Source organism: Opisthocomus hoazin, chromosome 8, assembly GCF_030867145.1.
Source record: "Opisthocomus hoazin isolate bOpiHoa1 chromosome 8, bOpiHoa1.hap1, whole genome shotgun sequence".
Lineage (NCBI taxonomy): Eukaryota > Metazoa > Chordata > Aves > Opisthocomiformes > Opisthocomidae > Opisthocomus > Opisthocomus hoazin.
The window spans coordinates 2,140,895-2,167,248 of NC_134421.1; the positions used below are offsets into that span (position 1 = coordinate 2,140,895).

The 26,354-nt window shown below is 46.6% G+C and overlaps 1 protein-coding gene across 1 annotated transcript in view; it reads left to right on the forward strand.

The window, feature by feature from the left end:
- The window catches only part of CACNA2D4 (calcium voltage-gated channel auxiliary subunit alpha2delta 4), a 131,648-nt gene that overhangs the window by 6,887 nt on the left and 98,407 nt on the right, over window positions 1-26,354 (forward strand). Inside the window, exons 3-12 of the mRNA XM_075428538.1 lie at window positions 5,384-5,500; window positions 6,975-7,034; window positions 8,639-8,801; window positions 11,022-11,153; window positions 12,183-12,243; window positions 12,838-12,988; window positions 14,574-14,648; window positions 15,886-15,975; window positions 23,275-23,388; window positions 24,492-24,570. Of these exons, the coding sequence (XP_075284653.1) occupies window positions 5,384-5,500; window positions 6,975-7,034; window positions 8,639-8,801; window positions 11,022-11,153; window positions 12,183-12,243; window positions 12,838-12,988; window positions 14,574-14,648; window positions 15,886-15,975; window positions 23,275-23,388; window positions 24,492-24,570 (1,042 nt within the window). The remainder of the gene's footprint in view (window positions 1-5,383; window positions 5,501-6,974; window positions 7,035-8,638; window positions 8,802-11,021; window positions 11,154-12,182; window positions 12,244-12,837; window positions 12,989-14,573; window positions 14,649-15,885; window positions 15,976-23,274; window positions 23,389-24,491; window positions 24,571-26,354) is intronic.

Genomic DNA, 26,354 nt, shown 5'->3' on the forward strand with positions numbered 1-26,354 from the left:
GACGCAGACGGGTTATCTGACAGTCAGGTATCTGTGTCTGACGCTATATAGGTGTGCTTCAACGTGACCAACTTGCACTGCTTCTGTGGCTACTTCTAGTAACAGATTAAGGGCGTTCATGTCCCTTAAGGTCCAAAAATCAGTGGGACTAAGCAGAACAGGGCTTAGCTTGAAAACACCGGTGTTACAAACGTTAACAGTGGAGGCTAAGAATGGCAGATGAAGCACTGAGGTGCACATCAAGACAGTTGTGCTGTGCTGGCCCTCTGGAGATGTTGCACCAGGTCATTTCACTTCCCTCTGTCCGCACTATGTGTTTGGACTCTTGGGATCTTGATCTCTTTGGGGTGGGGTTATACGAGGCCTGTAGACATTGTAGCACCATAAATGACGGTCATGGCAACCAGATCTTAAACAAAAATTCATCACTCTCTCAGCTTTTGGTGTAATTCACTGGAATCAAAGAAAACTAATTTCTGGTGAAAAAAGCCTGAATGTAGCCAAATCCAATCTAGCACTCACATCAAGGGGAGTCAAGGCAGAGCAATATTTCCTTGGTGGTCTGACAGCCTTATAAAATAATCACACCTGCCTGCCCCAGTCCACGTCCATGTGGTTTTGTTCTTGGAGAGGGGAAGGTGTCTGGTTTGCTCTTGAACATGTTGAGGCCTGGATGCAGCACAGACTCACTGTGCCTTGCACAGTCGCTGGACACTCCTGAGCAGGACACAGTGTCATCTGTGACTCGGAGGGAAAATGTGCTTCAGCGAGTCACTGTCACCACTTCCAGCAGCGGGTACAGATGAGCTTGATCCAGCCTTGCTCTGTTAACATTTCAGCAAAGAGTGATCTCCTAAATTCATGTCCTGCCCTGTCCTAACTTTACTTATGCCATTTAAACAGCTCAGGTTTACCTTTCGCCTCTCAAGTCCCACTCCTTGAGCTCTTTTCTTTCCCCTTATTTCTGTGGGACCAGGGAAATAGTCCCAGGGACGTCCCCTTATTTCCCTGAGATCAGGGAAACAGGGAAGGACCAGCCAGCATCCACTTCTTCAGTTCTTCTCTCAGCCTTCATTTCTTTAGCAAGGTGTCTGACTCAGCCCTTCTCACAAATCAGCATCTCAAAGCAGAGGCCATGCTGGAGGTCTCCCTCTGCATGGCTGACACAGCGCTGCAGAAGGACCACTTCAGGAGGACGCAGACAAATCGCTTCCTGACAGGCAGCATTTTCACGCCCCAGGAGATGCGCCTTGGCACACCCCAGGTGGCTTTATGCAGATCACCCCACTGGTCCAGACTGCAGGCAAGTCAGGCCTGGAGAGCCAAATAGACCAGGTCTGGAAACCCAAACACATGTGTTCCCCAAGCACCTTTCTCTTTTTGGGTCACTGCCTCTTTTGCACATGAAATATTTCGCGGTGTACATGAGTGTATGCAGACCAGCACAAGGGTGCGGAGCACGGTGCAGAGGCCCAGCCAATTCTTTCCTTGGTACTTGTTTAAGTCAGTGAGCATTGTGCCTTTGAGGAAATACAAACCGAGAGGTAAGAGCACCTTTCAAACCTGACTTCATGTCAACTAGCTTATTGTTGCTTGGAGAGCCATAACTTTTCAGTTACTGAATGTTTTGCATGTGAACCTTCTCTTCAATATTTAGCACAAATTTCCTCTGGTGGTTTTGAGTTTGTTTAGATTTCTTCAGAAGTTTTTTTATTTGTTTCCCTCAGAAGAACCCTAACATCATGTTGCAAACCGAAAGGGTCAATTCCTTACCAGGCTTTATTATTCCCAGAGACCTGGGGAACCATCAGACAACTCTTGAATTCACAAAGGCAAGTTCTCACCCTGCAGCAGAGGGCTTTGCGAAAGCCACTAGGTCACTCTGTCCCAAACAGTCAAGATATCAGTAAGTTCAACCTCACAGAGGTAGCAAAAGCTGAAGAGTAGCTTTGGTTTGATGGCTGAAGCATCCATTGCATTCCCTTGAGCATTAGGCAGTGGAGGTTAAGACAAGCTTGCGCACTTCTCTGGCCTGCCAGTGATGGATCTGTATTAGAATGCTGGCCAGGGTCTAGGACAGCTGAGGGTAATACAGCCAGAGAAAAGAGGTAAAGTGAAAGGCTTAGTAGCGGGAGGGTGACAGCATCTCCCAGAGCTAAGGAAGAGAAAGCTTGAACTTGTGGCTTGTTATGTCTGTTTGCCACAGTCCTGCTGCTGCAGTTGGCCAGGCAGTGACCAAAGGCATGGGGCCACTGACTGCAGCCATGTGGGGAAGACACCATGGCAGTTCTGGGCTTCTCAGGGCTTGTGTCTGATAGAAACACCATCAGCTTCAGCAGACCCAAACCTTAATCTTACTTGTACTGTATTAATGCTGCACTATAAGCGTTTCTGAGAACTACCTTCTGTAGTTGAGGTGCTGATTGCCTTCTCCAGTGGACAGGGCTGAGAAAGGACAGCAGCGCTTGGCTCCAGCTATGTAATTACTAGAAAGTACTACAAATACGTAGCAAAGAACAGACAAAGAAGTTCGGTCCAGACACTTTCCTGGGCAAAGATGAAAGGAATGTCTTTCACACTCCTAATATAGTTTCACTGGCAGTGAGTAATGCAGCGCTGCATACTTCGATGGGCTAAATTTCATGGAGGTGGGAGCAAGAAAATATATTTGGTGACATATCTCTGTTCAACAGATAAAACTTAGGATACTGAATCCTGGAACTTCCACTTCTAAATCACCACCCCATCACTGCAGAAGGAGCATCTTAATGAATTGCTCCTGCTTTTAAAGAAATACTAAGTACTAGAAGAATATTAAAATTTTTTTCTGTTAGAAATTTTTTTACTGTTAGAACTTTTTGGCCCCTTTCAACATCAGATCCTTTCAGCCAGTTCTTCCAAGCCTGTAGCTGGATTCCTTTTCTATGAATTATGACAGTCTGATAACCTGAACTGTAAACTCAGGCTGTGCATGTTAATCTTAACACAGGTGCTTGTAGCTGACCATTTGCTGGTACTTTCAGCCATGGTGTCTGAAAACAGTATTGAAATCACAGGTACTACTCCGTTACCCACCTTAGGGAAGTCTTGCAGTAAATATTCATTAATAGCAGGAGATTTTAGTGGTAGGAATACAGATACAAAAATGTTTGCTGGATCATTTGCAGGAAAAAATCTCAAAAGAGATCTGAGCTCAGACTTGGTGTATTCCTCACAGCTAACTGAAACTTTGTAGAAAGTCTGTTGGGGTTTTTTGTCTTCCCAGCTCTGGCTAGTTCCCAGGGCTGAGACAGGTGTACGGTATTAGCAAACTGCTTGTGATTGCTCATGATTACTTTTACCCTAATAACATCTACTTGTCAATGTGTCAAAAGCACATTAAAAAATACTTGAGAGGTAAAGAAAGCACCCTGTTCTTTTTAATTCAAGATATGACCAAAGGTAACTGATGGCATCTCACTTCGTACAGCGCATGCTTGCCTGTGCTGGTGTGGTGTCCCCCCTTCGCTAGCTTTCCCAAGAGAGATTACCCTCCTCCCCCCGAGAAGGGCCTGATTAAAGCCTAGCGTGGCAGAGATCACTTCCCTCCCAACGAAACCATGACATGGAGCTAAATGGCACAGGCACCATGGGATGTCTGCAGCCAGGGACCTCACTGGGGGGGGTTTGTTGCACATCCCTCTCTTGTCAGTGTGGTTACGCTAACCTTCATGCTCAACCTGACCTCTTCCTCCTCTTCCCCTGCCCATCCCAGCTACCCAGCCGCAGCAGAGGGTATGTGAGGCCTGGCGGCTTTAATCCAGTAAAACCCTTGCTGTTAATCATGCCAGACAAAGCAAGCAGCCTCCCCGCCATGCCTGCTGGATGCTGCTGCTATTTCTGTCTGACCTCCTCCAGCATGCCCCACTCTTAAGGCATTTCTTGCTCTGCTTGTTGTTCAGCCACGTCTGGATGGTCAACAAGCTTCTTGAATAGAAGGAGATCCACTTGCTCACCCTAAAGACATGCAAGGTCCATCTCCACCCCGCTTTCTTCTAATTCAGAAGTGTAGCTAAAGCCCCTGCCATCCCATTACTTCTCCCCGCTGTATTTTGTACCAGCACGAGAAGTGCAGCCCTGGCTGAGATTGCTGCCGTGGTGTTAGTACAACATGGAGATGGAGGGGTGTGTGTGTGCTGCAGAAAGAAATGATGATGAGGCACCAGGGAAATTCAGGCGGTTGCCTTCGCACTTCCACATTGCCAGGGAGATAAAACTTTGTCTTTTCTGAAATAGGCTGATCAAATTGTGTCCTTTTGCAGGGGGTTCTTCTTGCTTTCTGCCTGTCTCTGTTAGCTTTAGGAATTTTTGAAAAGGAGAAATAGAGGCCATTGTATTCAGTCTTGAAAGGGTGGATGTAGGGAGGTGGATTACAGTTATCCAGTTTGGGAGTACTCTCAGGTTTTGAACACCTAGATTATAGAAAACATGGTCAGAAGAAACTGGTTATCTCCGAAGCTGTCAGATCCAGATCATTCTCATGACAACATCCCTCCCAGTGGAGGCAGCACTAAGTAGCCGTGCTTGTAATTCCTAATTTCTGCGAATGTGCTGCTCTTGGCCCAAAGCATGCTCATGCATGCTGAATAAGTAGCATCATAACTGTCTCGCTGACCTTTCCTTGGCAGTCTCCCACCTAAGCACTGAGTAGATCCTTCTTGCTGCAGACCTGACAAGCTACCCTACAGATACGATGGCGCAGTGGGATGGCAGGACATGCGCTAGCATGATGTCTCACAGAATCACAGAATGGTGGTGGGGGTTGGAAGGGACCTCTGTGGGTCATCTGATCCAACCCCCCTGCCAAATCAGGGTCACCCAGAGCAGGCTGCACAGGACCTTGTCCAGGCGGGTCTGGAATATCTCCAGAGAAGGAATGCCTCAGCACATATGACATAGGAGGCAAAGGACAGCACACAGCTCTGTTCCCCTGGCCGATCCCTCTGCCTCCAGGAAATTTCAGGAATGGGATGCGTGTAATGCTACTGCGGATGTATGCACACTGTGTGTTTTAGGTTTTCAAAAGTCAGCCTTCTGCTTCTCTCCCTTATTTGTAGGCACCCACAGCTTCAGGCAAATTGCTGTTTTCAGCAGCCACGAGCTCACATTTGGATCAGCTGCTTTCAGTTAGTCAAAATGCTTTGTGTTACGGCCAGTGATCTGCACACTCCCAAATTATGGGATGAAAAGGGAGGACAGGCAAAGATGGGAGAAGGTGCCAAATCAGACCAGTTCTTTCAACACATCTTTCTTCACCAAAGACAATACCCAGTTAATAATAATCAATTCACCCCTCTCCTTACAAGCCTCCTGCTCAGCAGGATTTTCTGCTTTCCTTGGGTAGAAGTACAAAGATGTGGAGCCAACTCTGAAGATCAAAGAGGTGGATGGCCTGGAGCTGGTGAAGAAGTTCTCAGAGCAGATGGAAAGCATGCTCCGCAGGAAGGTCGAAGCTGTTGAGGTATGACCACGGAGGCTATGGGAAGGAAGTCCTGCAGTCTTCTCCTGTCAGCCCCGGAGCAGTAGATGCAGGCCTCCTGCCTGTACCAGGAGTGTGTGGGCGAAGAGGTTGCATGAGGACTTCCTTGCCCAAACAAATGCCTGCTGGTGCATCTGGCTCACTCTGAGCTTTAAATAGACACTGTTGGGAGGATGTGGGCTTTCAGACAAGGGAATGCTGGCTTCTCCTTCAGCCCAAAGTAGGAAATAAGATAAAAACAAAGTCTAGGAATAAACGTGAGGGAATGAACGTTCTTTTAGGAGAAAAGAGGTTTGATTCTGTAGCTGCTTAAAGAGAAAAAAACCCTCACAAGTGAAAATAAAGTTCATCGTTGCAAAATGCCCTCTGGGCCATCGAAGACTAGTAGCTTGTTTCAGCTGTGTGTGGCTCAAGGGAAATTCCTGCAGATTTCCAGCTGTGTACACGGGGAAGTGTGGAGGAGGTGGCAAGAGGTCTTTAGCTGTTGCTGTGTTGGAGATCAGAGCAGGTAGTCATGATGGCCCCTCTGCTTGCATCTAAGGATCTATCATATTCCCTTCTATTTACCCACTATGAAAAGCATATTTCTGTAGTCACAGGGCCTTGACTGTTTAAGGCGTATAATGTGGAAAAGTCATCCAGAAACACATCATTTGAATCTCAGAGTGAAATGTGGGCATATTCAGAGCCAGAGCTTTGGCCCGTAACATTAAATTCATAGCCAGACTTTTCCAATGTTTGGACTGCCTTATCCTTTGTGGAGGAGCAAAAAGTAGTTTTGCCGAGACTGCCGCTGACTGTGCAACTCTGAAAACATGTAGATGTTTAGTTGGATTCCTTCCCAGTCTGTACCAATTGAGAATTAGTGCCCTGAAGCAGCCTACTGGAGAATACTAGTTGATTATATTGTCTTCCATAAATGGTAAGAGCTTATAAACGATCACAGCATCGCTGAGCCCTTTACGAAATCAAGTCATGGTCTTTGTCTCTGTAACAATACCAGACTGAGACTCCTACAAGGCCTTTTGCTTTGATGAGATACTGACATCAGGCTGGGTCTGAAATGCTTTTCCCATGGATTTTTGGAAGCATTAATGGAAAATAAAATTAGATCCCTGGCTGGTGTTTCTCTAAATGGACATGTTTCTGTTTGCATATGTCCTACAATATCCAAGATTGCTCAGGGGTTTAGTAGGGACTCTGGAGTAAGTAGGTGTGAATATACTTGGCAATAAATAGCTGTGAATATACCTTCCAAGCTGTAAAGTTGCAGCGCAGAATGACAGATCAGCAGAATAGGAGGGAAAGAGGGAATTCTATAGCCCCGTGGCTCTGTGTTGTGGTGAAGGAGGCAGTCTTGTGTCTTTTCACTAATGTTTGAATGGCTGATACAGTTGGAAGAGCTTCTGGAGGGCTTTCCACAGCATTCCCTCATCTTTCTGTGTGCTTGCATTAGAGGTTGGTGGAAGCAGCAGAAGAAGCAGATCTGAACCATGAATACAACTCCTCACTCGAGGTAAGTTTATCCTGGTCAGTGACAAAATATGACATGCATCCTCAGAGAGATCTGCCAAAAGGCAGACCTAGCAGCACCCAGCCACCTCAGGCTCCTGGACAGGTTAGAAGTTTCCTTGTCTTCAGGACACTCAGCTTGTCTAGAAACTAGTGTAAGAAAGAGACTCTCTTGGCAGATCCCAAACCTAGTAACACCAAGACTAGTCGCTTTGGCTCCAGCAGGCGAAGGATTTGGCAAGACATGGGGTTCCATGATGTTAGTGGTATCACATTTACTGCACACCAAAGCTGTCATTATGTGACACATTAATGCAAATTAGCTGGCACTTCCTGGGTTAGTTGACTGGAAAATGAGCTAAAAATTGAGTGTGTAGAAGCAGTGAGGAGGATGTTGTTACAAATACCCACAGCAAACCGTTAATCCCAACGAGCTGAGTTTCTCAGCATCTTTCTCAAGAGCTCCATCATCTATTCTCCACCCTGCAGACACCCACCTGTCAGGACCTCCTGATAAGCGAAAGTTTGGTGCTGTCCAAGCAATTTGCATAATTGGCTTTCTGTTAATAATTATTTGTTGTAGACAAGCTATGGGATTATTGCTGGTGAAGGGAGCTGAGGTGAAAATTCTGATGAAGGAAATCCCCTGTCCATAATACATGCACAGAGTGCTTAGCAAAAGTACAGGCTACCCCTGCAAGTACACTCCATGCTGGGAAAGGGTAGGAATGAAAACCCATCTCCAAATCAAGCTAGCTACCAATTTCACTTCTCCTACCTCTTTATTTATGAATCACGTTACAGTCATACTAGTTGGGTCAGCTGCATTCATAGTAAGGGTCATGGGTGAGTTGAGGTACATGACTCTGTGTTCACACACGTAATTTGCACCCCCTGAGTACTGTTAGTGCGTGAACATAAATCCTTAAATAACCTCTGTCCTCAGAAAAAGTCAACAAAAACATCTTGAAAACATCTGTTATCCAAGGGTGAAGAGTGTCCTGAAAATACTAAAATGGCTGTAGATGCTAAATCCCCAGTGGCCTTCACACAGAGAAAACGACATTGTCTTTGAGCAGCTTCTGCTCTATCCTTTCTGCTTGACTAGTGCCTGTTGCTTGGAGTGACAGTGAGAGGATAATCCTGGCTGGATGTACATCAGGAGTTAACTCTAGTAAATGACAGCTGTAGAGACAGGGCAAGTAAGGTCAGCATTGGCATGCCCTGTAGCAAATCTGGGAGTTACACCCAGTGAGACACTTCCATCTCTCTGGCTAGTCACTTAAATACCTCTGAGGGACCAGGTGAGTCTGCCACCATGTCCCTTTTATCTCAGGTGGCTCTTCTGCTGCCGGTTATGACCATGTTTTCAGTCATGTGGGCACCTGACAAGACGACACTGGGCAGAAACCATCGTTTGGGCAGCTTGACACTTTTCAGTTGGTAATGGCTCTTGTTCGCTGCCTATCTTGATCCTATCTGAAGCCCAAGTTCTCCAGATGTCCGTTTTTTTTATGTTTCAAAGAGTGTTTTTTTCAGACAGTACTGGTAATAGTCTGTCTTATTCTCTCTTTTTGCCTTTCTCTTTTCCATTGTCTTCATCAACAGTTTGATTACTACAACTCTCTCCTGATTAATGAGAAGGATGAAAATGACAATTATGTGGAGCTTGGAGATGAATTCATTTTGGAGCCAAACGAGCATTTCAATAACCTACTAGTGAATACAACATACAGTGATATCCAGCTCCCCACCAATGTCTACAACAAAGGTAATGGCCTCTGCTGGCCTCTACTTTCTCACTACTAGTCAGTTGCTGTGGAAACTACCAGTAATAATGATGAAAGAAAGGATGGGAATAGAAAAAAACAAATGACAGAAAACAGGGCTGGAAAGGTACTGTACCAAGGCACGGTTGTGTCTGTCCTGTCACCTGTCACTGCAGCAGGGCTTAGGTATAATCTCCTCTTGGAAGACTTCTAGTGATGGACAGTCCTCCATCTTATGCAGGCAGTATAGTCTCCTAGGGTTCATCTACCCAACCAAAGATGCTGTGGAACAAACTGTGATGTAAATTTATCGGCAATTGTTGCTCTGTACAAGGGTCAGATCTATCAAGGTCTTCAGGTGTCAGGGATCTCATTGACTTCAGCTGAGAATTTAGACCCCAAGTATCTTTGTGTTATGAGGTACTAATACCTCAGGGGGACAGTCTGAATTCCCAGGAAGCATATCCATATGGGACTTGGGGGTAATTCAAAACTGCTATGGGGACATGACAGTTCTGGGATACTTTCCGTTCCCAGCAAGCCTTTGCACTTCAGCTGCTGCAGGAGCCCAGGGAGGCACCAAGGCTTACATGGCCTTATCTGTGCCTTCACTGTGTCCCCTCACTCTGCACATTCACCCAACTCCAGCTACACACCAGAAACTGGTCCATCTCCAGGCTGGTCAGCACACTGCCAAATCTGCAGGTTGAGACACCAGTTGCGATTGTCCTAAGTTTACTGCTCCTCTTTTCCAACATTGAAAGTTGCCCAAGCTGGCTCCTTCCTTGCCTCCCCATCAGCTCTTGTCCTTCCATATGTTTTGGCAAGAAAAAAAAACACCATTACTTCTCTTATAGATGGAGTTCATTTACAAGACTGGATGGGACAGGCGCTGGTGACTGTGCTCAACTGCGATGTTATTTAGAGGGACAACAGAGGAAGTTCTGTTTCTCCCACGATTTTAAATTAATTCCATCTGGTCTGACAGCCCCAGACACTAAAACCTTGCTCACAATGCAGCCACCAGCAGAGCTGGCTGTGGGTGGCTGCAGCAGAGACACACGAAGTAGGCTGCTGCCTGCAGTGGCATACAGAAACGGGTGGCCAAACGGCCGCTGTCAGAGAGAGCAGAGAGGCACTGCCCAGCTAGCTGATTTCTCGCGTGTACAGCTTGACACAAACTGTCCAGCCGCTCTGGCTATGGCTGGAGGATGAGCAGGAGATGGAGGAGGAGGAGGAGGACGCTCCCACACCGGGGCTCCTCCCGGGAGCAGAGCCCGGCAGTACTCACTCCCTCTCTTGCAAACAGCAGCAACCCTGGCTCTTCACAGCTTTCCTGGCTCCCTTCCCGCATGTGTTACTTTGGCTTCATTGCTGAGGAGTCACCTTTCAATTTTCCACCTCTTTTGACCAAAACCGCCTTTAGTAAAGTGACCAAACAGGAAGTGGTAGGTCAAAGCCCCATCCCTTTCAACATTAAAACAGTTAATCCTACAATGACCAGTTTCTTATAATTCCCTGTTTCTATTGCTGCTGCTCTGTTTGGTCTCCTGAGGCAATGAGTCAACACATACACCGAATATACACTGCCTCTTACGACTTCTTGCAAGTCTACAGCTTCCTATTGATTCTGATGAGTTCAGGGGTGAGGGAGGACAGCTCAGGCTTTGTGAAAGAAACGAGAGGCAAAGCAGAAAAGGAAGAACTGTTCAGGAGGAGAGAGAAACGGCATGTAAATCCTAGAGCTCCTCTGTCTTAGGTAATTATGTCTAGCATAAATTTAAACACTCTTTGTAGAAAGGCTGTTCCACTTAGTGGTGCATCAGGCAGTTGCCTTACAACAGCCACGCATCCTCTCTTATGCAGCAGCTGAGTCCTGCCTGTGTGGTGTGCCAGTTCTGCTCAGCACAGTACTGGTTTTCCTGGGTCTGCTGGAGCCCTCTTCCAACAAGACGTAATGCCTCCGGGCAGACAAGGCTGGGAGTGGTAATGGGGATAATACCATGTGATCAAGCTGAGATCACCTGTAGGGCCAGTGCTGACCTGCCCTCCAAGATTTACTGGAATGGTGCATCCAGTTCCCTGCCCAACGTCAAAGCTGGACAAGGCTGCATTCATCCTGGGGTTGCCTTTGTTCCCAGCCTCCTCCTCCATCAGGGGTCGTCAGTGTCCTTCCCTCTTTCGCACACTTTTTTTCCTCCTTTTCTATGCTTCCCCCACAGACCCTGACATCCTGAATGGCGTTTACATGTCAGAAGCCTTGAATCCTATTTTTGTGGACAATTTTGAAAGGGATCCCACGCTGACCTGGCAGTACTTTGGCAGCTCCACTGGGTTCTTCAGGCTCTACCCAGGTAAAAGAACAGAGACTGGCTTCGCTCTTTCAGCACAATGCAAATAGTCTTGCAGGACAACGTCCGTGCCATGGAACAGCCCAGTTTGGGAAGCTTGCAGGCAGAGTGGCTTCCCGAAGGACAGGGTGCAGTGAGCAAAATACTTAGTGAACGGGCTGCTGCTGCTTAGGCTGAAGGAACAGTACGCACAGCAGGCAAAACCCCTTTTTTTCCCCCGCAGACCAGCCCCTGAGGCACATTGTCCTTGCAGCCCTAGAGAAATCTGATCGCAGGGGTGTGCCTCAGGCAGACTGCCCTCCACAAAGCTCACCAAACTCCATGGCAGGACCTGTGAATCTCTCAGGGGGGTGCAGAGGCTGCATGATGGCTCCCTGTGGCTTTCAGCAGCGGCCACAGCCTCTCCCCATCTCCGAGGCCACACGTGGCAGATGCAGCTGGTCAGCCTGGCTCGTTCTCCACTTGCCAGCATGCAAGGTCACTGCGCAAGAGGGAGGCCCCGTGCTCGGAGGAACCCACGAGATCCTCTGTAGCTGAAGCTTGGCCTGGTGGCCCCTCCGTCAGATGGATTTGTGCCCTTGTTCTGTGACCTGTCACGTGTTGTGGAAGCGGAGAGTAAAGACGACTGTGAACAGAGCCTTTAGCAGGGAATCTGGGACACGTCCCTGTCACTGCTGCTGCTTTTTTATGCTCTCAGCCACCTTTGGGGAGAAAAAGATCTTGCTGAGAACTACATCAAAGTGGCAGAAAGTTTAAAGTATGTGCAATTGCTCCCCAAATTCGAACAGACTATGCCTAAGTACTTTTTTTTAATAGAAATGTAATAAGCAGTTTACTGAGAACTGTGAAAGACCATGAAGCTCTGCTTGCATTTCTGCAGGAGGGCTGCTGGTGTTGCTGGCTGGACTGGTGTGCCCCCATGGGGTAGCCGGGTCTCGGCAGTGCACAGCAGAAGTGCAGGTGCCGGGGCAGCGGGGAGCAGTTGCCTGCCTGTTTGTGTGTGTTGATTGCTCCTTTTGCTACTCCCTTCAGGAATAAAGTGGTTACCAGATGAGAATGGAGTTATCTCCTTTGACTGCAGGAATCGTGGCTGGTAAGAGTTTTGGAGAGACTTGGCCAAAGCACCTCCCTGTCCTCCTCTCCCTCTTTTCCAAGGTGATACCTTGGTGAGCTGCTGATCAGCAGTTACTGTCCCATGCTGCTCCTGCAAGAGACGAGTGGTACATAAACAAAGGCAGTACCAGGTTAGAAAGCCCTACCACCTGCCAGTGCCAGCTTTCCATATGGCATCTAACACGTGGAAATTGCCACCATGTATCCTTCTGTTCCATTCTCCTTAGAATTTTGCAATCAAAGGGATGGGGCCGTTCAGACCCCAGAAATGTGGGGCATTTCCTCAGCCCACTCAGCATGGCTGAAGGAGGCGTTAGCAATCGTCCGTCTCAGCTGAATCTGGGCATACACCTGCAGCAGGCCCAGCACCTGCCGATGAGGGACATGAGACATGGGGCCAGTGCAGAGGCAGACTGGTGGGAAGAGCCCCATCGGATGCCCAGCCTGACCCTGCTGGATAGCTGTAGTTATGGTGCAAGTTACGCTGGGGCTCACATCAGGTTACAGCGTCACACCCAGTGTTTCTCCTCCCTGCACGTTCACCTTGCTTCCTTGTATTCTTCTTTTTATAAAGGTACATCCAAGCGGCCACCTCTCCCAAGGACATTGTCATTGTTGTGGACGTCAGTGGGAGCATGAAGGGTCTACGGATGACAATTGCCAAACACACCATCACCACCATTTTAGATACTCTGGGAGAAAATGACTTTGTCAACATCATTGCAGTAAGTATGTGCCACTTCCACTGCTGAGTTGTCTTCCTTTTGCCTCATACCAACCCTTCAGTCCGCTTAGCAAAATACAGGCATTACAGGGGTGTAACTACAACACTAAGTACCTATGTTGAATGCAGAATTAAAATCAATTACCCCTGGGAAATCAGCTTCGTGTGGCCAGCAGGGTGGCTGCGAAGTCATCTCACCCTGCTCTGTGGAGGATGTCAGCTGCATCTTCTTGCTTACTTAGGGACATGACTGCAACAGGTAACAAAGCGCTGTATAGAGACACCTGAGTTAACATTGACCTGAGCTAATAAATTCACCTAGCATAGCATAGCACAACACTGTGTTTGGACTCAGTAGCAGTACAATCCTCAGGGTAATGTTTCCAGGCTAGAAAAATACCAACATATGCCTTTTTGTGCACCAGCATCCTGCAAGGCTGCAATCCCGTTCAGAGTCCACCTGCACAGGCCTGCATGGGGTTTGGTCAGGTCTCTCCCTTTTCAATCCCTGGCTAGGATTAAGATGGGCTGGTTACCCACAGAAAACTAGCACCACTGACCACAGAAAGCAAAACCTTTCTGTGATCCATGCCAAGATTTGGGATTTGGTGCCAGGTTAAAGGGAAATGGCTGCTCACCTCCTAATTTTCACAGCTAATTCAAGCACCATCTCTTTCCCCAGGCTCCTTTCTGTAAAAGTTTGCCAGGGCACGGTCACTGAGATATAAAGTCTACTTTTTGTTGATAGCTTCCTATTGTGTAAGAGAGTTAGAAACTCTAGTGGTGACCGCTCTGTCTTTATGTGGCTGGATAGATGGAAGAGTGAACAGTGTTTGCAGAAAAATGGAGGGAAGTCATTAAAGAGCTGGAAATACCATCTGTTCTTCAAAAACAATCCCAGAAAGAGCATATTCTATATATTCCTTTACTCACACCAAGAACCTGCTGACTCAGACACATTATAGCCTGACCTGAGCTCCAGTTGATCAACTGAGCGTCAGTGGCCTCTTAGCCATGCTTTCGTGAATTATGCTCTTCTGAACCTTGCAGGAAAAGGTTTACACTGGCATGTTTTACCTCCCATATGTATCAGACTAGAAGCACACATCCAATTATAACTACCACAGTTCAGGGGATGTGTGGTAACTTGATATGTTCTCCTTCAGCTGAGTGTCAGAGGCATCAAGCATCAGGCTACAAAACCACTTGCAAGGTTCAGCTGGTGAGTGGGGATTCACAAATTCTCCAGAAGTCAAAAATATGTGCAAATAGTGCTAGAAGCAAGGCAGGGCACAAGCTAATGAAGTGTGGAGAAAATCTCTAGAGCGAGTGGAAAAAAAAGTAAGTATGTATGTGTAGATATGCCCAGAGATAACTCAGGAAAACACAATTAATGCATTATTTAAACAAACACAAGATTTATCAGAATTGTAATTTGCCATGATCACTACAAACAATTCTTAAGGGAAATATGTATAAAATGGCACAATGCTCCATACTGTTTTCTGAACATCCACCTATAATGTGAACCCGTTTTGAGAATTTTCTCCCGTTACAACCCCTTTCTTTTCATTTTCTCTTTGCAGTACAATGATTATGTTCATTTTATTGAACCCTGTTTTAAGGGTATCCTGGTCCAAGCAGACAGAGATAACAGAGAGGTGAGTATCCAGCTCCTATCAATGTTCTTCAGGTAATCCTTTTAACGTAATACATGGGGTTAAGATGCTACGACATGAAACTCCAGGGCCAGAAACAATCACCTCCCAGAAGTGTGTGGGTCTGCATTTCAGAAACAAGCACCCGTTCAGTGGTGTGCGGTGGGTCCTTGGTTCGCCTTTGCTTACACGAAGCTGCTGTGAGATGGGGTCAGCTGGCTAGCTAAATGCCAGCAAGCAGCTTCCCTGTGTCACAGCAGGCTCTGCACCACTGCTGCCAGACCTGGCCCAGACTGCTACCGAAAAACCCCACGCAGAGCTCAAAAGCTCTCCGTCTTTGAAACCCCACATCCTTAGCCCTCAGAAAGGAGAAAAATCAGCCCTTTCCCAGTGAACGCATTCCCAGCCTGGCCTGAGCCTTTGCCGGCGTGCGTTGCCAGCAAGCTTTCTCTGATGAAGGGCTTTGCTGCTCCGACCCAGGAGGGCTCAGCAGCCCCGAGGTGGTCAGCCTGCGTCCGGCTGCTCCACCGCCCTCTGGGATGACTTGTATTTTTAGCTCTTCTTACTCTTCCTTTTTGTCTCTACCTTAGTACCACCGAGGTAACACATTCCTGCATGTCTTTAACAACCAGCTTTCTCCAAGTTTCTTTCCCAGCTCAGCCCTGGGTCACATATTACGACTCCAGAGGGTGATGTCTCCTGCAGCGGTTCCCAGAGAAACCCCTAGCCTTTTGGACGCTGTCTGTCCTACAGAGAGCACTCTGAGGGTTTCATTTACAACCAAATCAATGCCAGTTAAAATCTGAATGCTTGACTGCTACTTTTCTTTTTCCCAAATCCTGTTGCTCTTGCATGAACATGTTTGGGGTTTTTTTTATTTCCTGAAGGGAAAACCTGCATCTACAGGTTGGTTTTTTTTTCCTGAAGGGGTAGGTAAGGAAAAGTCCAATTTCTAATAGCTTTGTCCCTTGCATGATATTTCGTGGACCACCAATGGTTCACGGCCCCCAGGCTGAGAAATGCAGTCCTTCCATGGCCATAGGTGCAACGTGATGGCACTGCCAAAGGAGCAGCTGCTTTCCCACCTCCGTCCACCACGGTCCTGCACTGCCCTGCCAGCAGCGGTGAAGGACTGGGCGCCCAACGGCACGGACTTTTCCAGGTTACCCTCTCCTCCCCTGGCCCAAAGCAGCACCCTGCCTGCAACTCATCGCTGCTGTTTTACCTCTCTTCTTGCCAGCATTTCAAGCAGCTGGTGGACGAACTGCAGGCAAAAGGAGTGGGGACTGTGAACAAGGCCTTGACAGAGTCTTTCAAAATTCTGAGAGAGGTAAGAGAGTCGATGCTGATGCTTGCATCAGGCACACGCGTCCCTGCCCACCCCTGCTTTCTCCTCTACATTTAACGACTTAGCACATCCATCATGGTGCTGCAGGAGGGAGGAGGTATAAGCTGGTCTCACAGGCCCCAAATTTTCTACAAAAGGGCGACCTGGCTTCAGGGGAGGTGTTGGTTTGTGTGTGGTGCCCTGGGGCTGCTGATCCCTGCTCAGGAGGGCAGCAGGGACAGGCAGCGGGGTGCCCAGCAGAGCAGCACTTGCGCAGGTGTGGGGACCCCACCGATGGGGTGCTGGAGTAGCCTTCCTCCTTTTCCTTGGCTGGCCCCACCAAATCAGCCTCTCCACCTCCTCATTTCTGCATTGTGCTGGCTCACCATGGGCCAAGAGGATTTTGGCCGCTGGCCGAGCAAGGCGAGGGAGGGCACGGGCAGTGCTATAACACAGAAGGTCTTGACCCAACAGCTGACCCAGCTGCCCTTGCTGGGCTAAAATCAGTTGCTTTTGTGAAAACATCTCATGGATTTCAATGGAATGAAGTTTTTATTCCTTCCTGCTGTCAGCCTCACGATTTCTGTGGGAGTTGCGGGCGCTGTGATCTGCTCCCCCGGTGCACGAGGAGTAACCAGGGGTAATGCTGCAGGAGCCAGTGAGGATGTGGTCTTGGGAGAATTTCCTTAGTGAGCCCCACAACCAGGCTTCGCCCAGGCAACTTGGTTATAGCTTATAAAATATAACTGATCAGCTGAGGGTAACAATTCTGCTCATAAATAATGTCATTAGTGACCCTGGGTAAGTAGATGATGATGGAGACAGGAAAGATTATTCTAAGGCTCCAGATTTATTTCATTGTCACTTTGCTGAGGATCAGCACTTAGGGAAGAAATCACAGGTACAGCAGCATTAATCAATCTGCTCATGTCCCGTGAGAAGATTTGTGAATGACTCACTGCCTCATGTGAACAGTCAGGACTTTGGTATCCTGGAGGCAAACATAGGACTTAACTCTGTTTCTTAGGCAATGTTAATAAAAAAGAGGACCAAGAACCAGCTGAACACACCCACCTCCTTGCTGAACCATCTGCAGTGGGGTTGGCCTAAAAATGCCAATGCCTTTGGTGCTGACAAAAATATGTACACAGTATGATGCTAAAGGCCATAATGACGGCATCGATGTTAAAGGTAGTGTGCTACAGGTATTGACACCCCAGGAAAGATTCTCCACAGTTGCTTATTTTAGAAACTGAAAGTTTAAGTTTGTTGGCTATGGTAATGCTGTTCCTAATTTATGCCAGTGCAAGCGTGATCAGAGTGGAACCCAGGGATGGTCATAGCTGAGCTGAGCTGGCAGTGGTAATAGAAGCATAATGGCTTTAACAGCAGCCTGAGAAGGGCGTGGTATAGCCTTGAGATTGCAGTAATAGGATGGTAGCACTCCTAGTAGTAATGGCTCAAGATCTCTGGGGGAAGATAGTTACTGAGATGAACAGGGAAACAGTAATGATATAAATCTAGAACAATTATATGGACTAGATGGCTGCTGATTTACCTCCCTGTATTCTTGCATTTTATGACAATATTAACTATCTTTAACACCAAAGATCCAGAGCCTATATAGGCCTGCACTGTATAAATCAGATTAAAGCAATTTTTCCAGCAGAGGAAAAAAAAAATTCTTAATATCTAATGTAGCACTGGCTATGTACAGAGACAATAGATTAAAGAAGCCCAGTGCAGTCCAACTGCAGATTTTCTCAACCAGCACAGCTTTGAAGGTCTCAGTGGAGAACAGCAGAGGCTTGCCCCAGCTGAAATAGCAGCTGGTCATGCCAGGCACAGGCACCAAAACTGGGCTGTCTCCACGTCTAGCGAGTGCCTCAGTATCACCAACTGGAGGACCCCAGGCTCTGCACGTACCACAGCCAACCTCCTTAAAGGAAAAGGTACCACCTGCAAGTGCTCGTACGCTTTAAGGGCTCTGAAACTGAGTCTTCAAGGTTCTTGGATCTGTATCCATAATAGGGGAGGGACATGGTTTTCATCAGCGTGACCTGAAACAAATCTGTGCTGCTGCAGTCATGCAGGCAGAAGGGGGAACTTTGGCTGAATTGGCCACCGCCTTCCCATCAGACAGAACTCACATTCTCAGCTTGTAAAGATAGTCGTTCCTCACAGACTGTCCTGTTATTGTTCACAGGAGCATACTCAAGAGAATGAAAATGAAAATTGCTACATCACGCTGATGAAACAGCCTTTGCTGATTACAATAGGCATCCAGTAATAATATCCGTAATGAAAGTGACTGCAAAATTTCCCTGGTAATTTTCCTCAGTCCAATTGCTCGTAGAATTAATAGCCCAGCAGAGACCTACTCAGTGAGGTATGAGCAGCAGAGAGGGCTTGAAGAGCAGCACGATTTCTCACCGTCTTTGTTTTCCGCCATTATATTTTGGGGTACACAGGGCATATTTTAATCCGTGATTCAATCTGCAGAACAGCTTTAGGAGAACAGTTAGCCAGAGCCTCCCCTGCCCCTCGCTGCCATGCTCAGTAAACCACTTGAACTCTCTGTTTCAATTTAGCCACACACCAAGTGGTTTCAATGAAATATGCATCCCAGGGAAACCATGACCCTTAAAGCATACGTTTATAAAGTGCTTCAAAATTCTTAGGCATCAAGTGCTATCTTTTGAGCTCCTTTCTGGTTTATCAAGCTTTAGTCTATCTCGCTGCTACCTTCTCTTCTTTGTTTCAACAAGCTTGGCACGTCTTGTTCTCTTGCCCTTTTCCTGTAGGATTTATACCCCTTTGTTCCATTTGCTTCTCTGCTCTGGGCTGCGTGCATGCCTGCCCTGAAACACCATGCTCCCAACACTATGGAAGTGCTGCAGCTGAGAGCTATCAAGTGCTAAGCAGAGCAGAATAATTACCTTCCTTGTTTTACACACCGTGGTCCTATTAACACAACCTAAGGCAACAGTTACCTTCCTTCCCACGCTGTCACATTGCTAATTCCTATCCAGCTGACCTGGCTCTGCGGTACTCCTCTCCAGCCAGTATGCAGCCTCCTGTCCGGTAACTGAGCCTCTGACTATCCTTTCCAATGTACATCAATTGTAAAGTTATTTATACATTGTTATAGACCCACTAAATATATGTATGTACATATACATGTATGCAAACAAATGCCCTAATCCGAAGAGAGTCATATATATATTCACAGATTTGTTATATATGAATCTTTCAGGATTAGATATCACAAAATCTGTGACTCTTACAGGTCCTCCTTTCTTGAGATCCACTGATACTTTTCTCACCCCAGGTTCTGCTTTCTGGGGCCACCTTGCAATGATGTCTTCTCAATTCCAAGCAGCTTTAATGGTACCTTGGCTCGCTGCTGAACTCAGAAGTGACATAAATTTTGAGACTAATTATGAGCAGGTCACTTCAAAACGGCTATAGGTGGAAAAAATGGTGATACTGGTAACAAATTAGAATTCAGTGAGATGAAAATTCTGCATAACTTGAGCAAACTGGTGTCATAACAAAAATGAGCCCATTGGCTGATATGAGCAATCAAAGGAGTTTGTGGCCTCTCACGCCTCATCTGTGTGGGGAAGCATTTCATTTGCACATGCACTAGAGGACCACATTACGAATTTTTCTATCAGTGTGCTAGATCTTTAAGGACAATTTACCCATCTGGTTTCTTCCTTTCTTGTAACACACATTTTCTGCTGATTCCGTCTTTATCTTTCGGGATCTCGTACAGTCCTAGTCAGGTCTCAGCCCATGAGGCAAGTAGTCCAGCACCACTTTCTACAATTCATTCCTTTCCTGCTGAGCGCTCATTATTCAAACGCTTTCCATTAATTTTTCCTTTAACCCTACTGTTTTGTGACCTTGCCTGTAATTCATTCATTCTTTTCTTTGTTTCTTATCACTTCAGCATGTACCCAGCCACTACAATATTGTCCTTTTGATGATGAAGTATGGAGGCTATAAAGCATTTCTGCCTAACCATTTCGCTCTGTTTTTTTTATCAACTGGCTACATATTCTTTCTACTCCTTTTCTTGCTTCTTGTCTGAACATTTCTAAATCTTTTCTTGATTCCACTCACATTTATATGGACCTGGATTCTGCAGCATACTTTTCAGGATATGCAAAGGTCAGGATTTCCTGTTTACCAGTTTATGCCCTTTTGTTTAATGCCATCTCTCATTTCTTCTTCACTGGCTTTCTGTTTCCTTCTCTACTCCTAATTTTCTGCGCATGAGACACTTTCCACTAAGTTGGATTTTTCAGTAATTCTGGAAGCAGGTCTGCATAAGAATGGGGCAGGAGGAGATGGAGAGGGGCTGCTCATTCATCTGGCTAGTCGTGTATATAATCAGCGTGTGTGTCTGTGCATCACTGAGCTATGCTGATGTTCCTATTGCTTCACCAGTAACTCTGTGCCAGGCTACAACTGCAGAGTAAATGGCAACAAGCAAACAAGGGAGTACAAGAGACTATGACCCTGAATTAATTAGATCGTGCCTGTTACTCCTGGCAATTTGACGAAAGTTACACAGGAGAATACGTAGCTCTGGGCCTCATTCACTGACTGCAGCTCTAGCCCACATCTGTTCTGTGGACATCTTGTTCTTTGTCCCCCCTTCTTTCACGTTCCTGAGACTTCAGTCAGAGCAGGGAATTATGCTCAGAGCTTGATGCGAATGCTGTCAGATCACTTGCTACAGCTGCAGCCAGCCACAAAAGGACCTAAAAATCAGGGATTACCCTTTGTTCATTTGTTTTCTAAATCTGTCCTTTTAATCTCTATTTCTATGACACTGATGATGTCATCTTCCCTGCTGAAAATGTCATCTACTCCTGTAAATAGGAGATTGCTGGTTCTGATACAGCATCTAATGTCTCAGTGTCTCAGTATTATATGAGGTCTCAAGTAATCTACACGAAGAGATGTCTCAAGTAGTTTGATGAAATGGTGGCTGACCTTAATTAAGTGTTAATTTAATAATCGTCTAAACAAAACATTGTAGATGGCAACAGTCTGGAATAAGCTGCTTTTGTAATTACAAGATTCACACATCTGTGATCTGAACCTCATTCTGGCAGCATCTCCTGCACCATTGTAACCCTATGCCTCCCTAACGACACTCACCCTGGCTGTTCTCTCTGCTAATCTGCACACAGTTGATCTCTGTCCTAGGAATAGCTCACTTGAGATTCCTTGTCTTTTTCCTAGCTGATGGTCTGCAGCAGAATCCCACGCAGCTGTCAACTGCTTTTCCCCTTTCGTTTGCACCTAAGAGCATTCTGTGCTTGTTCCTGTTGTGCACCCTCAGCCTTTGCCCTGTGTCTCCCAGCTGAGCAGGGGCACATGTGCTCTGACCCCTCCTGGAGCTCCAGTTGCCCTGTAGCTGGCACTGATGGGTTTTTTTTTCCATGGTACAAGTTGTAGAAGCTTTTTGGACCACTGGAAATGTCAGACCTCTGGGCAGCCTGTAGAGAAAGACATGGGAGATCCCCACTGCTGGGTTGGCGTGACCACAGCAGCAGAGCTGTAGTTTGTCTCCCCTCTGAATGTGCTGCTCAGGTGATATGAAAGAGGAGGAGCGTGTCCAACCACCTCATCCTGATTCAGTAATTCACATGGATGTTTTGCCTGAGAACAGCTGGTCAGAAATGACCCTATTACACCACCCTTCTCTCTCATGATCATCTGCACTGATTGTGGTCAGTAATATAAGCAGTGAGATTATTATGAAACAGGGAGAGTTCATACGTGTGGTCATTCAGAAACTGTTGAAGCCATGCTTACTGTGGTAGAGTAACAGGTACTTCAGTGGTATTGAGAATAATATTGAAGGAGGCAGGACCGATAACATAAACAGTGGTGGAAGGAGACATCATGGTGTTACTAGCACTGAACCTGGTAATTCTGTAATAAGGGACAATCACAATGATAATTGTAGGAGTGGTGAAATCTGGACTTGGACTTGGCTTCCACCTATCAATGGTCATGATGTTAATATGCAGTGGAACCACAGTACCATCTGTGCCAGTGAAGACATGTGCCTTCTGTCCTGACATAGCATTACCGAACCAGAAGGCACTTGTGAATTGAACCCTAAAACATCTACAGTCCCAGTTCACACCCTGTGCTCTTGTTATAACCTTAGTCACCCTTCAATTAGTCTCCTGTACGCTCTCCATCTCATGCCACTGCCTCTCATTAATCTCTTGTGCAGAGTTGTCGTATCTTCCTCTTTCCATATTTTTTCACTCTGCATCTGGTTCGGTGCCCTCCTTTGCTGCTCAGACTTTTCCTTGCTCGGGGCGTAGCAGCAGTGAGATGCTGTGCAAGAAGCAGTGCATACTGACCCTGAGCTAGAAGCTGCAGCGACACAGCTGCTCATTTCCATGCCTTGATGTCGTCTGCCTCCTCCTGCGGTGGCTGCTAATTCAACACCTGTGTTGGTGCTGCGTAAGGGACTCGGTTCTCCAGAGCCGGTGTGCCCGAGGGCGGCAGAGGCGCGGGGCTCTGCGTGCGGGAGCACCAGGTCAGCAGCATTCGAAGGCTGGTCGTCCTGGCTGAGCGGGCAGAGTCTCGCTTGTCTGTCAGAGCACGCATGTTCAACACCTCTCCATGTGTCCTTGGGAGCACTTCAGCGTTTGTACCAGTCGCAGAATACTTCCACTCTACCTTAAATACCACTTAGGCACGGATGACGAACAGGTCCTCTGTCATTAGCGCCTGGCCTTTCTATCCGGCACATTCATAACCTATTTCAGCTCTGATGGCAGTAGACTTCTTTTTTTCATGTGCTCCTGCCTTCCTCTGCTATTTTTTTGGCAGATTGATGGATTTACCCTGAAATAATGAGTCTGATTTCCCCCTTCTCTCACATTTTTTGCCATAAAAAGCGACGGTTATTGCTGTCGGATCAGAATTGCTGTGTTTATGGTCAGTCTATAGTGGTTTTACTGTGACTGTGCAAGATGTAAGGCAGGAGGGAATCACACCCTTCCTCCACAGCACTTATTTTCTCATTATTGTACTTCTGTAAAGCCTGTTGTGCCCACATGCACTAGAAAGGGCTGTATAAATAAAAAAATATATGCAGTGTACAAACACAGTCCTTATTGAAGTGGAGCTCTTTCTGAGCACAGTGTGAGATTTGCAAGAGGAAGTCAGGATCTGGCCCATCATGAATAAATGCCCTGCAATAACACAGAAACGGCCTGCGCTGAGATAACTAAAGCTCTTCCTCTCCGTTTGTAGTTCAGAGATGCCGGTCAAGGAGGCTTGTGTAACCAAGCTATCATGCTGATCACAGACGGAGCCGTGGAGGATTATGAAGCTGTGTTTGAAAAATACAACTGGCCAGATCGGAAGGTTTGTCTGGGAGGTGATAAATAGAAAGGGTGAGGAAAAGTGCTCTCCTGCCACGGTGGGAATAGAAGAGCATGAGCCAGGATGTCGGGCAGAGCTGAGCATTCGCATCCTCCGATACTGGGGTGCACACTGCTGTAAACACAAAACAAAGCAGCCAGACAGGAGGCTGCTGCAGTGATTTTAGAGGTGGTAGGATCACAAATGGATATCTGTAGGTCGGTGAAGATTTTTTTTTTCTTTTCATACACTTCGTTTTCTAAAGGTGTGGGCAATCAAAACATCTTCCTGATAAGATGATAAAGACTAAGTATTTTAAAATTAAAAAAAAAAAAAACAAAAAAACCAAAAAACTTTTGCAAATATTTTAATCCCATCTGGGACTGTTTATCATTGGTCTTGTTCGGGACAGGTTTGGCTATTACCAGTTCTTATGGTGGGCAGGAAAAAAGCCCAGACAACCTCTCTAGATGCGTTGCAGCCCTATTTACTCTGAGGTCTGTGAATACAGGCTTGTACTAGCAGAGCAGGCTGTGAAAGCAGAACAGACCACAGCTCATCCTAAACCCTCCTGATTTATTTGTTTACCTCATCCCAGCTAGCAGCAATGCACAAAGGGAGAGAAGCAGGCTGCTGAGAGACCAGAGCGTGGGGCAGTTAAAGCAGTTTATTTCAGGATTGGCTCTTTTGTTGTTGGTCAAACACAAGAGAAATGGTGAAGCTTTCTCTAAATGATTCATGCAGCCAGCTGTTCCCCTGGGTAAAGGATTCCTGTGAGCTATAAACCTCTCTGCATGTGGTTGCTGAGTGCCTGGCAGAGCTGCTGTCATAAAATCAAACAGAATTTGCACTTCTGCCTTGTTATTCAGATGATCCCGGATGCTGCTTGGCTTTCTGGGCTTATTGTAATTGGAAATGAAGTTCCAGCCCACAAAATGCAAAACAAATGGAGCAAGAGACTTCTGTCTCTGTGTGAAGGCAGAGCTATTGCTATGCACCAGAAATAGGCATTGACACCAGCGTATAGCAGGATGCCAAACCTCGGCTATTTGGATTTGGTAGCACTCTACAGCCTAATTCTTCTATCTTTGCGTTCTTGTTCCCAGGTCCGGGTTTTCACTTACCTCATTGGACGGGAGGTCACTTTTGCCCCCAGTGTGAAATGGATAGCCTGCAACAACAAAGGTGCTGTATGAGAATAGTTCCCCATCCCCATCACACACGTTACACGGGGGCTGCAGCCATGGGGCCCTGGACCCCTCTAAGGCTGAACAGCTACAGCTGTGGCCCATGAGCCCTCGGTTGGAAGACAACCTAAGGAAAAAGCAGACCCTGCTAGTCTACGGGAAGCGTGCCTGCATCCAGCTAACACAAGTCCTCTGTGCTGAGCCACCACATTTTCCTGTCGCGGTGCCAAGGGACACTCTGACCGAGATTCATGCTGGCTGTGGTCCACCTAAGTCCCTGTGCTTATTGTGTCCTAGTTGCTGGCTTTTGACAATCTGTCTAAACCTCTGTCAGAAAGCCTGACATCTTCAGGCTGAGATGTAAAACGATCATCTCTTCTTTAAAGATTTTACAGCATTTTTCACAAGATTTGTGGGTTAACCCCTATATCCTGGCCAAATTCTTTTTGTGCCAGTGGTTTCACTGCAGTACCAGAACAGCTTATTAATCCCACCCTAAAACCAGTATTGTCTCTAGCTGGCATGAAATGGCACGAATAGGAACATCCATTCAGACTAGGTGAGTCACCTCTATGCATTTGGGACCAATTAAAAAGTCCAGTTAGCCCTGTGAGAGTCTGCAAGGGTAAAGGAAGAGAGAGGGGAAAGAAAAAAGTCTTGCCTGTTTGGGCATGGCTTGACCTCAGTGTGTCTGGAGATGGTCAGCAACACTTGCCACATCAGTATCCTGCTTAAACAGGGAAAAGAAGACTGAAATTGGGGGCTGACTAGCTAAGCAGATCGACTCTTCTGTCTGAGCAGTGGCTCCAGCAGACCATGAAATGCATGGGTGCATTTGCTACTGAAAATAATTGACAGACAACAGTTGCTGGCCTGCAGAATCTGTAAGCTGGGGATGTTCAAGGCTCAGATGTTCATCTATTAGCGCTATGAATCACATGTAACATTTTTAGGTTTTGTTAGATAAAACAAAAACCTGGATTTCAGACTGCATATTCAGCCATAAGATTAGTGACAGGGAATTCACGCCGCTGTTGGTTCACCATAAAATGTGAGAATGGATTCTCCTGAGTAACCAGAGAACAAAAATATGCTCTTTGCACTTGAATTCTCACTTACCAGACTCGAGCTCTGCAGAAGGTTCATTGACTTTGGTTCTTCGGTTTCAAAACATTGTATAGCTCTTGTAGTCCTTGTTTTCAAGCACGCTAGACCTGTTTCCACATCACAAAGCTTATCGTATCATGAGCCCTTTCACATGGCAGTGTTTTCCTAGTGATAACAAAAGTTTTCCACCTATCTAACATACTCTGTCCTATACGAAGTATAACCAATCCGTTCCATGTGGTGACAAGCAGGACAAGAGTCCTTGTGACATTGCATTGTGTTAGCATTTCTAACCAGTTAAGCAGATTGTTTTGAGGACCTTTTGACAACTTGAAGACATTCTTCCCCTGTACTCCTTGTTGTAGTGTTAGACTGTTGCGGGTCCATCTGCAGGGACAAATCTTGGAAATAGGTAACTTGCACTTTTACATTCTGCTTCCAATGAGTAGATGGAAGTAGTCACCATCCTTGGATGTAAAGCTAGGCACTGAACCATAGGGTGCTGCAAAAAATCTGGAAGAGAAGATGGGAGTTTGGGCTTAATGTAAAATTGGGCAGGGTAAGCGGGTAACCTGATGGAATACTTTGTCTGCAGGTGTTTGGCCTTCAGGACCAAAGGCAGCCTGGTTAGTGGATGGTTTTGCCTAAGACCCAAAGAAACATTTTACATCTGCT